The following is a 12,092-nucleotide window of genomic DNA, read 5'->3' on the forward strand; positions in this document are numbered from 1 at the left end:
GAAGCTTTCCAGTTCTCACTGTCCTAGCCAGCTGGGGAGAGAGGGTGGGGGCTGGCCGGAACATGGCAGGGAAGGTGGCTGTGTCAGAAGTTGCACACATCACTTCCATTCCATCCTTTTGACCAGAGATAGTCTCATGCCACTCTAGGTGCAACGAGTCTAAGAAATAGTCTCCACCTGGGTAGCAATGTGATTGGACAAAACTGGGAAATCTTAGTATTAAAAAGGAGTGAATGAAAAAAGTTTTTTTTTAAAAAAGGAGAGATTATACACCTAAAGATTTAAGATTTCATATTGCATTTTTACAATCATATAATTAAAAAAAACCCAGGAAAATATGAGGTTTCTGGCTGGCTCAGTCAGAATAGCATGCAACTCTTGATCTTGGGGTTGTGAGTTTGAGCCCCACAGTGGGTAGAGATTACAAAAATAAAGCTTAAGATAAAAGAATTTAAAAAGGAGAGCATGAATATTGGTGGACAATTAGGATTCTCTACCATAGCATGAAAAGGGTTTCAGGATTTGGACGTAAAATTAATATGACATTTTCAAGGGGTGCCTGGCTGGCTTAGTCAGTGGAACATGTGACTTTGGATCTTGGGATTGTAAGTTTGAGCCCCACTTTGGATGTAGAGATTACTTAAAAATAAAATCTTTAAAAAAATGTAATATGACATTTTCAAATACTATAGTAAATTTATTGAATTATATTTGCATAATACTTAACACTTTGTCAGGTGGAAAATCAAAAAGACCAGTAGGCAAACCCTCTGATACGTTGTCTTCTCTAAGAGTTAATGCAGTTTCTCAGCAGCTCTCGAGACATTGTGCTGAGGTGACTCTAGCCAGTTTGGAGTAGTTTGAATAATTATCCTAGGATCTTTTTCTCTGTTTGAGAACGTAGTACACATTAAAGTTCCCTTGATATAAAAACATTCTGAAGTGCAAATCTTTAAACCTTAGAAGAACTAGACACATGGGACACTTGGGTGGCTCAGTGCATTAAGCGTCTGCCTTCGGCTCAGGTCATAATCCCAGGACCTTGAGATGGAGCCCCACGTTGAGCTCCCTGCTCAGCAGGAGCCTGCTTCTCCCTCTCTCCCCTGCTCATGTGCTCTTTCTTGCTCTCTGTCTCTCTCTCAAGTAAATAAATAAAGAGCACTACCACAAGCCTCGGGAAGAGCCATATGGCCACTACTTCGTGATATGCATTTTCTTCCTCAGGATCCTATGAAGGTTCCTCAGCTTGGTGATTGCTGTGTTGAAAGTAGAAACTCTGGCTGCAAGATCTAGTTTAGCCCTTTAGCCTCAAGTGTGCAGGAACCATGCCAAAAGCAATTTGGAATTCTGTAGCGTTTGCCATATAGAGCCTCAGGTAGACGTTAGTCTAACTTCTTGCCTTTATACTTGAAATAGAGTATATGCATTTCTGGGAAAGAGCAACAAGCCAAAACTATGTCATGTTTAGTTTAGAATGCTGGAAGCTAAAAGTTGTTATTCCCAGGAAATATGTCTCCCCAAGCTGCAACTTTATTTAGTACCTGTCCTAGAAATTTCATTGTTGTGAGAACAAAAATGGTCATGAATTTTAGCTTATATGACTTCCAGAAATAGTTCAGAAATAATTTAAATACTGTAACTCTCAAATGGTTCCAAGTTCTTATTCCTATCCAAGACCAGAATTTTTCCTTCTTTTCCAATAATGCAAGATTATTATTATTTTTTTTTTTTGCCAAATAACTAAGCAGTAATAAGAGCACTGAAGTAGCAGATAGATTGCAAAAGCTTTCCTTTCATTAAATCATTTCAGGAAAGGGAACCTCTTATTCCCAAAGCAACAGATAAGAACAATGAGTAAAAAGAAATGGTGGAATGTATAATCAAAATTAAAATTATCTCCTGTATCACTCAGCTATTGCTGGGTTATCAAAAGCCACAAAACCTCAGTGACATACAACAATAATAATTTATTTCTCACACCCCTGAGGGCTAGGTGGAGTAGCTCTGATGATGTTGGCTAGGTGGCTCTAAGTCATAGGTTGGGTTTAGGTCTTTTTCACAAGGTTCTCATCCTTGTTGGACCAGCCGGCTAGCCAGGTGACGCACTTTTAAAGCACAAATGGCAAAGGCACAAGAGAATAAGCAGAAACACCAATTACTCTTAAGGCCTAAGCTTGGAACTGGCACACTCTCATTTCAGCATACATTTTATTGACCAAAGAAATTACATGTTCAAGTCCAAAGACAAGAGCTTAGAAAGCATAAAAACTGCCTTTTGTGGAAGGAACTGTCAGACAGCACAAAGAACATTGACACAGGAAATGGATGGTGAGGAATTGGGGCTTGAGTCAAAGTCTGAACTATCAAAATATTTGGAGGGAATTCTGAGGTACTCCAAATGGCTTTGTTTTTTCATTTGTGACTAATAAATTATCATTAGACCTAGCCTTTGTTTATGTACTAGGATAATGTTGAATTAACCTCTGTAATTGAGATATGTAAGTGAAATAGATTTCCTGGCTGAGAAGCTAAGAGAGACGAGGATGGGGGCACCAGGGAGCCCTTCCCCTCAGTTTGGTGAGAGTTGTAAAGATTTCAGTATCGTCATACATTTCTTTATATTATTAAAAGGCAATTTTAAAAAAAATCTTGTCTCATAAATACAAAAGTAAAACTGAGAATATTTAGTGTTTACTCATGAAATCAGTCTAGGTTTGTGTAAGCTATTTGTTGTTAGACTTATAACTAATTCTATAAAGCCTATGATGATAGATAGGTTTTATTGAACAATTTGATGCTTCCTGATAAAAGTGGAAACTGAATTTATATGACGCTTTTGACTTTTTCTTAATAAATAAGATGAATATGACCTAACTATATTCAATTTAATATTACTGAAAACTAGAATGTTCTCTCAAGTGAATGTGAAATAGTAAGCTTCAAATTTTATTCTGAATGAAGTAAGATTTTTTTACTGATATATAATTGACATATCATTTTGTGCCAGTTTCGGGTATGCAACACAATGATTCAATACTTGTGTATATTGCAAAATGATCACCACAGTAACTCTAGTTAACACCATCATCACATATGGTTGGAATTTTTTTTTTTGTAATAAGAACTTTTAAGATCTATTCTCTTAGCACCTTTCAGATATACAGTACAGTATTAACTATAGTTGGCAAGCCGTACATTATATCCCCAAGACTGACTTATTTTGTAATGGGAAGCTTATACCTTTTGACCTCCCATTCACCCATTTTGCTCCCTCTCCCCGCCACTCCTCACCTCTGACAACCACAAATCTGTTCTCTGTATCTATAAATTCAGGTTTGTTGGGGTTTTTGGTTCTTTCTTCCTTTTTTTTTTTAGATTCTACATATAAGTAAAATCATACGGTATTTATCTTTCTCTGTCTGACTTATCTCATTTAGCATAATGCCCTCAAGGTCCATCCATGTTGTTGCAAATGGCAAGATTTCATTATTCTTTATGGCTGAATAGTATTCTCTGTGTGCGTATGTATATGTGTGTGTGTATTTTTTTATCCATTCATTCATCTCTTGATGGACACTTGGGTTGCTTCCGTGTCTTGACTATTGTAAATAACACTGCAGTGAATGTGAGGATACAGGTATTTTTCTAGTTAGTGTTAAGATTATTTTTCACAGTGTCTCAGAAGAAAAGGTAAGATAAATAACCTCTTAGAACTCAGAAATGACTAATGATGATAACTGTAAGAAATGTGCCAAAATTATAACTGTTGCAATTATGACTTTTTTCTTCTTCACAATAATTTTAGTTACAACTACAACTAATGTTGAGCTCTTGTTAAAAACTGGCACACACACAAAAAAAGAAAAACCTGGCATAATCCTAAGTACTTTATTTTTTTTAGATTTTAAAATTTTATTTATTTTAGGGAGGGAGAGTGAGCTCGAGCAGGGGGAGGGTCAAAGGGGAAAGGAGAAGAAGAGGGAAAAATCCCAAGCAGACTCCATGTGTATTTTAAAAACAGAAATAGGGGCTCCTAGGGGCGCTTAGTTAAGCGTCCAACTCTTGATTTCGGCTCAGGTTTTGGTTTCAGGGTTGTGGGATCCCTATGGAGCTCCACACTCAGCAGGGAGTCTGCTTCTCTCTCACCCTCTCCCTCTGCCCCTCCCCCTGCTCTCTCTCTCTCCCTCTCTCTCTAAAATAAATAAATCTTTAAAAACAGAAATAAAATGGTAATAACCTTTCAAAACAAGAAAATTGTAACATCTTCAGGGGTAACAATTTATAAGCAATCTGACATATACCATTTAAAAACAAATGTACGAAAACAAACATACCATTTGTAAAGCTTTTTCTCCTCCTGTGCTGTTCCAGCATCTGCCTTGGGCAAGTCCCTTAACATCTCAGAGCCTCTGTCTCCTCATGTAAAATGACTCTAATTAGTTGCTCTATTTCTTTTTTTTTTTCTTCAAGACTTATTTATTTTAGAGAGAGAGAGAAGTGCATGCGAGCAGGGCGGGGGCAGGACTGGGGTGGGAGGGGCAGCAAAGGGAAAGAATCTCAAGCAGACTCACCACTGAGCTTGGAGCCTGGAAGGGGCTCCATCTCACGACCCTGAGATCATGATTTGAGCCGAAATCAAGAGTCTGACGCTCAACTGACCGAGCCACCCAGGCACCCCATAGTTGCCCTACTTCTTAAAATTGTTGAGGGGATCATATGAAATATATGAAGAGAACTTGTAAGTCATAAAGTACGATATAACATTAGGCAGTGCTTTATTATTTTAAGTCAAAATCTTAAAAATTTGCAGCTAGAAAATTATAATTAGATGTTTCCTAGATAATACATGATACATTCATAAACAAAACATTAAGATAAAAATACACAAAGCTAGTTCTTATTCAGAAAATCAAACTGTGATATAAATATGGCATCAAGTTCTATTTTTACTCAGTGGTACATAATTTGGAAGTGCTGTGGCTAAAGCCAGCTCTGCATTCTAAGACAGTATTTTTTAACACAAATAATGTTTCATAAATGATATATATGATGACATTTCGCATTGCTATTTATTAGTGCCAGTTTCTCACAAATGTCTGTAGAATCAAGATTTTTAATATTAAATAATAGTTAAGAAAGGGAAAGACTTTAGTTTGTTCATTGTTACATCCCCATTGCCTAGAACATTGTCTGAGACACAGTATTTGTTGAAAGACTGAATGAAAGAATACTCCGATAATTGGAGAAGAGAGTTTAAGAACAGCTGTAACACATGATACATGAAGACGTTAAACACAAATACTGGTAATATGTGTAATATTCTGAAATTTCTTTGGCTCACATACGTTTGGCAGATTTAACATTTCTTTTTATTTGCTTTACTTAGGGACGAGCTGCCTTAACACAAGAGAAGGAGGAATTTGCCCATGAACATGAAGAAATGAAGAACCTAGAAGCCATTGTTCAAGAAATAAAACCAACTGCCCTCATAGGTAAACTTCTCCCTCTTTCCAGTAAACCCTACCCTGACCCCATTTTGGCCTGATTCATTTTCATACTGATTTTTGAGGCATAATTTAACTTTTTGAAATTTTACTTTTGGAATTCACAAACACAATTACATGTTTACTGAATCAACAGTACCCCATGGACACCTAGATTTATAAATTTAGTACTTACTGTCTTTTCAGTCTTAACTGATTCCAGCTGAAGTGGGGGGTCCCCCTCTGCTAATTCGGTCAACCTGTTGATCCTTGGCATAATGAACTCTTCACCAGGCTTGATAACTCCAGATAAACAGCGATTGTCAAATGGGAGTGATTTTGCCCCCAAAGAAATATTTGGCAATGTCTGTAGATGTTTTTGGTTGTCACAACTTTGGAGGGGTCGGGGGTCGGGTGGTCAGGGCTACTAACATCTAGTGGGTAGAGACTAAGAATGCTGCTCAACATCCTACAATGCACAGGAAAGCCCTCCCCGCCCCCTGACAACAAAGAATTATCCAACCCAAAATGTTAATATCCCAGAGGTTGAGAAACACTGAACTAACTGGACCCTCCTTTAAGACAAGGACCATACTTATAATCCTCATAGTACTTAACACAGTAGCTTACACAGTGCATGTGCACATATGATCTTTAATAAGGTCAAATTTAATGTGGTTAAAAAAACTCAGTTGAAGTTATAAAACTTTATGCCTTATTTTTGTGTGTATATGATGTTAGTCTTTACTTTGTATTATACTTCATATAGCTAGAAGCTCTTGTGAAACAGATGACCGTATTGAGAACAATTATGTTAATCATAATGAAAGCAAATACGCTATAACAAAAATAGCAGTAAGCCTTTATTGTTATTTTTAACAAAATTTATTATATTAGGAATATGATTTTTTTCCATTTCCATTATGCTAATTGCTTTATTCTTCTGTTAGGTTTCTTTCATTGAGTGATACTTCAATTTTACAATGGAATTGGATGATTGTCTTAAGTGTTAGCGCTGGTTTATAAAACATAATTACTTTATACCCTGAGAGACTGGAATATACTCATAGAGTTGTTTATAGAGAAGTAATAAGTATTAGGCACATTTTAGTTTCCTGATATGTTTGTAATCAAAATACCTGGTAAATGGGTCACTAACTCTATGATGAGCCAAATGTTATATCTGTGATTTTTTATATAGATACTTGTAGATTTGTAACCCTAAAGATCATTGGCATTAATAAACTTATCTGTTTTTGTCGCTTTAATGCAGATATTCTACAGTTTGTTTAGGGTCTCTTAGACAGTGACCTGACATCTCTCATTGTTTTGAGGGCATGAACTTCTTAGATTAATTAACCAATAATAGTCTATTCACTGCTTTCTCATTTCTACATTAGGAGTTGCTGCAATTGGTGGTGCATTCTCAGAACAAATTCTCAAAGATATGGCTGCCTTCAATGAACGGCCTATTATTTTTGCTTTGAGTAATCCAACTAGCAAAGCAGAATGTACTGCAGAGCAGTGCTATAAACTAACCAAGGTAAAGCAAAAGTATAACTGATTTCTACCTGCCCCCATTCCCCAGCTCCACCAATGCTGACGTACACTCTGATATTTTAATAATCTAATTCTTATCCATTATAGGGGAGCCAAGGATATCTAAGTTTCTTACCACTTAATCTTTAAAAATTAAACAACCAAGATTGAAAGAAAAGTGAGTAAGTCAGAAGGGATAAGAGCGATTTCCTTTTCTAGAATGTTGTTGTATAAATCCTCCTCTTCAGTAAAACAAAATAAACTCTGCTGTGTTTATTGATAATTTTTCCCAAGTGATTTGGAAGTATCTAAGATTTACATATGAACGCTAAAGAGGAAAAAGTTTGATTCAAATGCTTATTAAAATAACTCTTCACTAGCTATTTCTGAACATTGAAGCATACAGTATAAAACCACAATCTTATTTTTGCTTTGCTAAATCCTGGGTTTGGATTTTGATGCCATGGGTGGTACACTTGGGCAGCTCTTTTGACATCCAGCCAGGTTGGAATAGGAGGCTTCAGAGCTTCAGTACTTTATTGTTTCAAAAAAGAAAATGGCTTATTTTATACTGCGTTTGTATTAATATATATTTGACTGATAGGTTGACAAGAGCTCTCTTCCCTTCAAAGACTTGAAAATGTCATTACAACAAAATAGAGGTTGAGTCATATATATCTAGCACATTTATTTTGGAAATAAATCCAAAATGAATTAGAAAAGGTAAATATGACACAAAGTTAAGTCACTCTGCACAAATCAGAACTTGATGGTTCAGCTTCTTTAATATTATAACCTTAAATGCTCATTACTAGAATTATTGCAATTGTTGGCAAGGAGGTACTCTCTTATCTCTCTTATTTGGAATGACATCAGTGTCCTCAATAATTTAAATTTTCAACCCATCTCTAGATTTGGGGAATTTGCCTGGCATCCCTTCAGTAGTTCTTAAGTCTGTATAAGGGAAAACAAATTCCTCTGGGCAATAAAATTTTAGCATGGTGCATTGCACACAGTAAGCACATAATAAATGTTTATGTAATTATTTTGTCATATATCTCAGTAGGTGTGAAGAGTTTATAGACTCACCAGTAATAGACATAAACAAAATTAGCCAAATTTATATAGTTGTATTTTTTATTTGAATGTCTGATATAAATGGCCTAAACTCTTTCTTATCCTCTTACTTAGTGTTCTGTGTTGTTTAAAAAGGATTGAAATAGGGGCACCTGTGTGGCTTAGTCGTTAAGCGTCTGCCTTCAGCTCAGGTCATGATCCCAGGGTCCTGGGATCAAGCCCCGCATCGGCTCCCTGCTCCACGGGAAACCTGCTTCTCCCTCTCCCACTCCCCCTGCTTGTGTTCCTGCTCTCACTGTCTCTCTCTGTCAAATAAATTAAAAAATCTTAAAAAAAAAAAGAATTGAAATAAAATTGGAAGTCATTTTGAGGCTAAAAATTTAAATACTGGTTCAGCCAAAGGTTTATGGCAAAGCAAAGACGAGTAGAGACTCAGGCACAGGTGAAAGGTCATCAGGAAAGGTTAAAAAATGCAAAATGCAGTAAGATTATTGAATCATGAAACACTATAGTCCAAAAATAGTACGGAGAGATTTTCTTCTCCTTATTAACAATCCATATCCATGAGAATGTTTATTAGCTGTCATTTATTGAGTGCCCTTCCTCCTTAAAATGATGATTTTAAAACCGTAGGCAGGAAGGGAAGGCAGGGGGGCACCTGGGTGGCTCAGTGGTTAAGCGTCTGCCTTCAGCTCAGGTCGTGGTCCCAGGGTCCTGGGATCGAGCCCCGCATCGGGCTCCCTGCTCTGCGGGAAGCCTGCTTCTCCCTCTCCCATTCTCTCTGCTTGTGTTCCCTCTCTCGCTGTCTCTCCCTGTCAAATAAATAAATAAAATCTTAAAAAAAAAAAAGAAATGAAGGCAGGGAGGGAAATAAACATTTATATAATATTGCAGGTCTTTTTCTCAAATACAGGTTTTTGAAGATAAAAATATATATATCAATAATAATTAAGTTATATTAGAAAGTTGCTTGTAATTATTTTATCTGCTAAACAGAGCTGAAGGTAATCAGACTTGTCTGAAAACAAGACCTAATGTTCTATAAAATAGTGTCCTACAGACATCTAGATGAGAATTTCAATTTTCTTTCTCATCTGTCTTCATCCTTTTATACCCTGATGAGGGTTGAACTTTACCTATATACAAAAAGTGTATTATGATCTTTGTTAAAAATGAATATTAAGTTAATATTACTAACATTATAATGGATTTAGACTCTAAATAGGGATGAAAGTTACAGCCCAGCCTGTGATCATTTAAATGATGCTGTGGGTATTTGGTGCTGTGGACCTCTCAAATAGATTTCTTAGATTGTGATGCTTTATTTGTCAAGGGTTTCCTATACCTATTTTAGAAGCCTGAAGTTCTCAGCTATATTTCTACCCTCATCTTTGCAGATCAGTCTCCCTTTTTTTTTTTTGAAGAGAGAGAGAGAAAACGTGAGCAGGGGGGAAGGGCAAAGGAGAGGCAGAGAGAGAATCCCAAGCAGACTCCATACCCAGCACATGGCCATCATGGGGCTTGCAACCCTGAGATCATGACCTGAGCTGAAAGCAGGAGTCTGACGTTTAACTGACAGCCACCCAGGTGCCCCTCTTCCTTTTTGATTAGCAGTATGGAATTGCAGCACCTGGTAGGCCCTAGGTCACTGCCATCTAAAGCATGCAATATATGAGGTTTCTCAAAAACAGTGTGACAAAATACGAAGATTAGGGAAAACATGATAATTTTTGACAGTTATTGATAATTTAACCTTCCTCTTATTTGCCAATCCCATTTGTGCTAATGAGTTTGTTTCCTACATGATTTTCTATATAATTCTTTACAATATAGAAATACATAAGATTTGTTGAAATGCGTAGCTCCCTAAACTCTAACCTAAAATGTCATTCTTTCCAGTGCTCTAATGTTAACCTATCACTTTTTTATCTTCAGAAGTCTATAATCTGAAGCCCTTATAGAAATGGTTGATAAGCTTTTGGGTTGGACCCCTGCAGAGAACAGGGTTGGGGTCTTGGGGTATCCTGTGCTTTGCACACTTTTCTGAGGAGAATGAGGCAGAGAAGAGTAGTAATCACCCACTCCAGAACTTATTGCCAACATCATAAAAACTTGCCCGGATTTATTAGAGAGTTAATGAAAATTCGTCTTCTTTCAAACACTCAGTACTTTAACTATGGCGTAGTTCTGTTATGATACATTTGTTTTCAAATATCATGCTTCTTTTTAAAGTTGGTTGTGTGTCTGTGTTATAGGGGCGTGCGATTTTCGCCAGTGGCAGTCCTTTTGATCCAGTCTCTCTTCCAAATGGACAGACCCTATATCCTGGCCAAGGAAACAATTCCTATGTGTTTCCCGGAGTGGCTCTGGGTGTCGTGGCGTGTGGCGTGAGACATATCACAGATAAGATTTTTCTCACAACTGCTGAGGTATTGTAAAATACTCTGTGTTCACCAAGGCTATAAAACACCAAATGAGAGCTCAGTGTAGGTAGTTTAATGATTTATTTATATAGCATCTCACCTTGCTCCCTATAAGGTACAAAGTCGAAAGGGGAAGAAAATCTCTCCTAGTGGACAATAAGGGGTGGGTAGCAGGTTCATATTGAGTCACTAAATAGAAGACTGTTCTTCAGCGGCCAGTAGAAAAATTATTCTGATCTCTTACAAGGAACCCTTTTTTGTCTTCACACTTCCAGTCGAATTCTGTGACAGTAGTAACACAATTAAAAATACTGTTTCCACATCATAATGAAGTGGTAAGTATTTCTCCAAACCTTCGTAAATAACAGCATTTTGGAAGTTGAAAATGAAAGTCTTATTTATCATTGAGGGTTTAGGGCAGAAAACAGAAAATACTCTAATATTTTAAGCAGAAAGAAAGTTAAAATAGGGAATTAGTGTTTATAAAGTCATTAAAAGGACAGATGTAGGTTTGAGTGTGGGCCTTAAGGAAAGATTCTCAAAATATCACAGAGCAGACCCACTAGAGGGACTGTTAAGCTACTCTAAGGAACTGAAGGATCTAAAATTTACCTTAGTTGGAAGCTAACGAGTTAGCCTGCCATAGTTTCATAGATGGTGGCACAAAACCCTTAGGTCAGAGACAAATGCCTTTATTACTTATGGTACAAGAGGTACCATAAATTTCAGGTTCCCATCACCTCCCCTTACCCCACAAGCTTCAGGGGGGATGATACAATGATCAGGCATATATTTGTAAAATCATGAGCTTTTGATAATCAGAATGTTCATCTAGTTGATACCATGTTTGAACAGGATGCAATTCATGATTGAGAAATTTGAGTGAATTTCCTCTAAAATTAAACCACTATACAACATTATAACTAAACCGAGCTAAATAAAAATAAAAATTGATTAAAATTCAAATATTTTCATCTTGCAAACATACTATTCTTTCTGTTTTGAAGGGGAACTCTAAGAATATAGATAAAGAGTCTTATGCTATTGATATGATCCAAGGATTATAATCCCAATGCTTAGCACTTGGCCTCGTTCTGTGAGAACAGGTGTCTGAAGGCTATAATGTTCTGCTCCTCTCTTCACTGCACTAAAAGCATGACAGCTGATGTCTCAGAGTTTCTTTAACTCAAAAATCTTGTTAAACATAAGTAGATGTCTAATTACTCAGCTTTTCAAAGCTGTTTATACATTAAGGAAAATGTAATCGTTGTTCTATGTAACTGACACATCAAAGGGGTAAAAAAATCTTTTACTCATTGCTGTCCATGTTTGCTTTCCTAAATAACTCCAGCACCATCTAGTGACAAGGTTCATGAAAAAAATCCTTCCATTTACTGTCCAGGCAAAGTAATAATCACTACCAAAAAACTTTGAAGAAAAAAAAATGTAATGTCAGTAGTCTTATTCTTATCATAGATAGTGATCTCTCTGGTGAAATCTTTTTGACCTTTCCCTTGGTTTTCTTTCAGGCTTCAACACAACATTCCTGTTTTTCATACCACCTCATTGT

The 12,092-nt window shown here is 36.6% G+C and overlaps 1 protein-coding gene across 1 annotated transcript in view; it reads left to right on the plus strand.

Annotated features, from left to right (window-relative positions):
• Positions 1 to 12,092, plus strand: part of ME1 (malic enzyme 1) — a 192,920-nt gene that overhangs the window by 169,379 nt on the left and 11,449 nt on the right. The window contains exons 10-12 of the mRNA XM_027602107.2: positions 5,387 to 5,492; positions 6,884 to 7,026; positions 10,355 to 10,528. Coding sequence (XP_027457908.1) covers positions 5,387 to 5,492; positions 6,884 to 7,026; positions 10,355 to 10,528 — 423 coding nt within the window. The remainder of the gene's footprint in view (positions 1 to 5,386; positions 5,493 to 6,883; positions 7,027 to 10,354; positions 10,529 to 12,092) is intronic.

This window comes from Zalophus californianus, chromosome 7, assembly GCF_009762305.2.
Source record: "Zalophus californianus isolate mZalCal1 chromosome 7, mZalCal1.pri.v2, whole genome shotgun sequence".
Taxonomy (NCBI): domain Eukaryota; kingdom Metazoa; phylum Chordata; class Mammalia; order Carnivora; family Otariidae; genus Zalophus; species Zalophus californianus.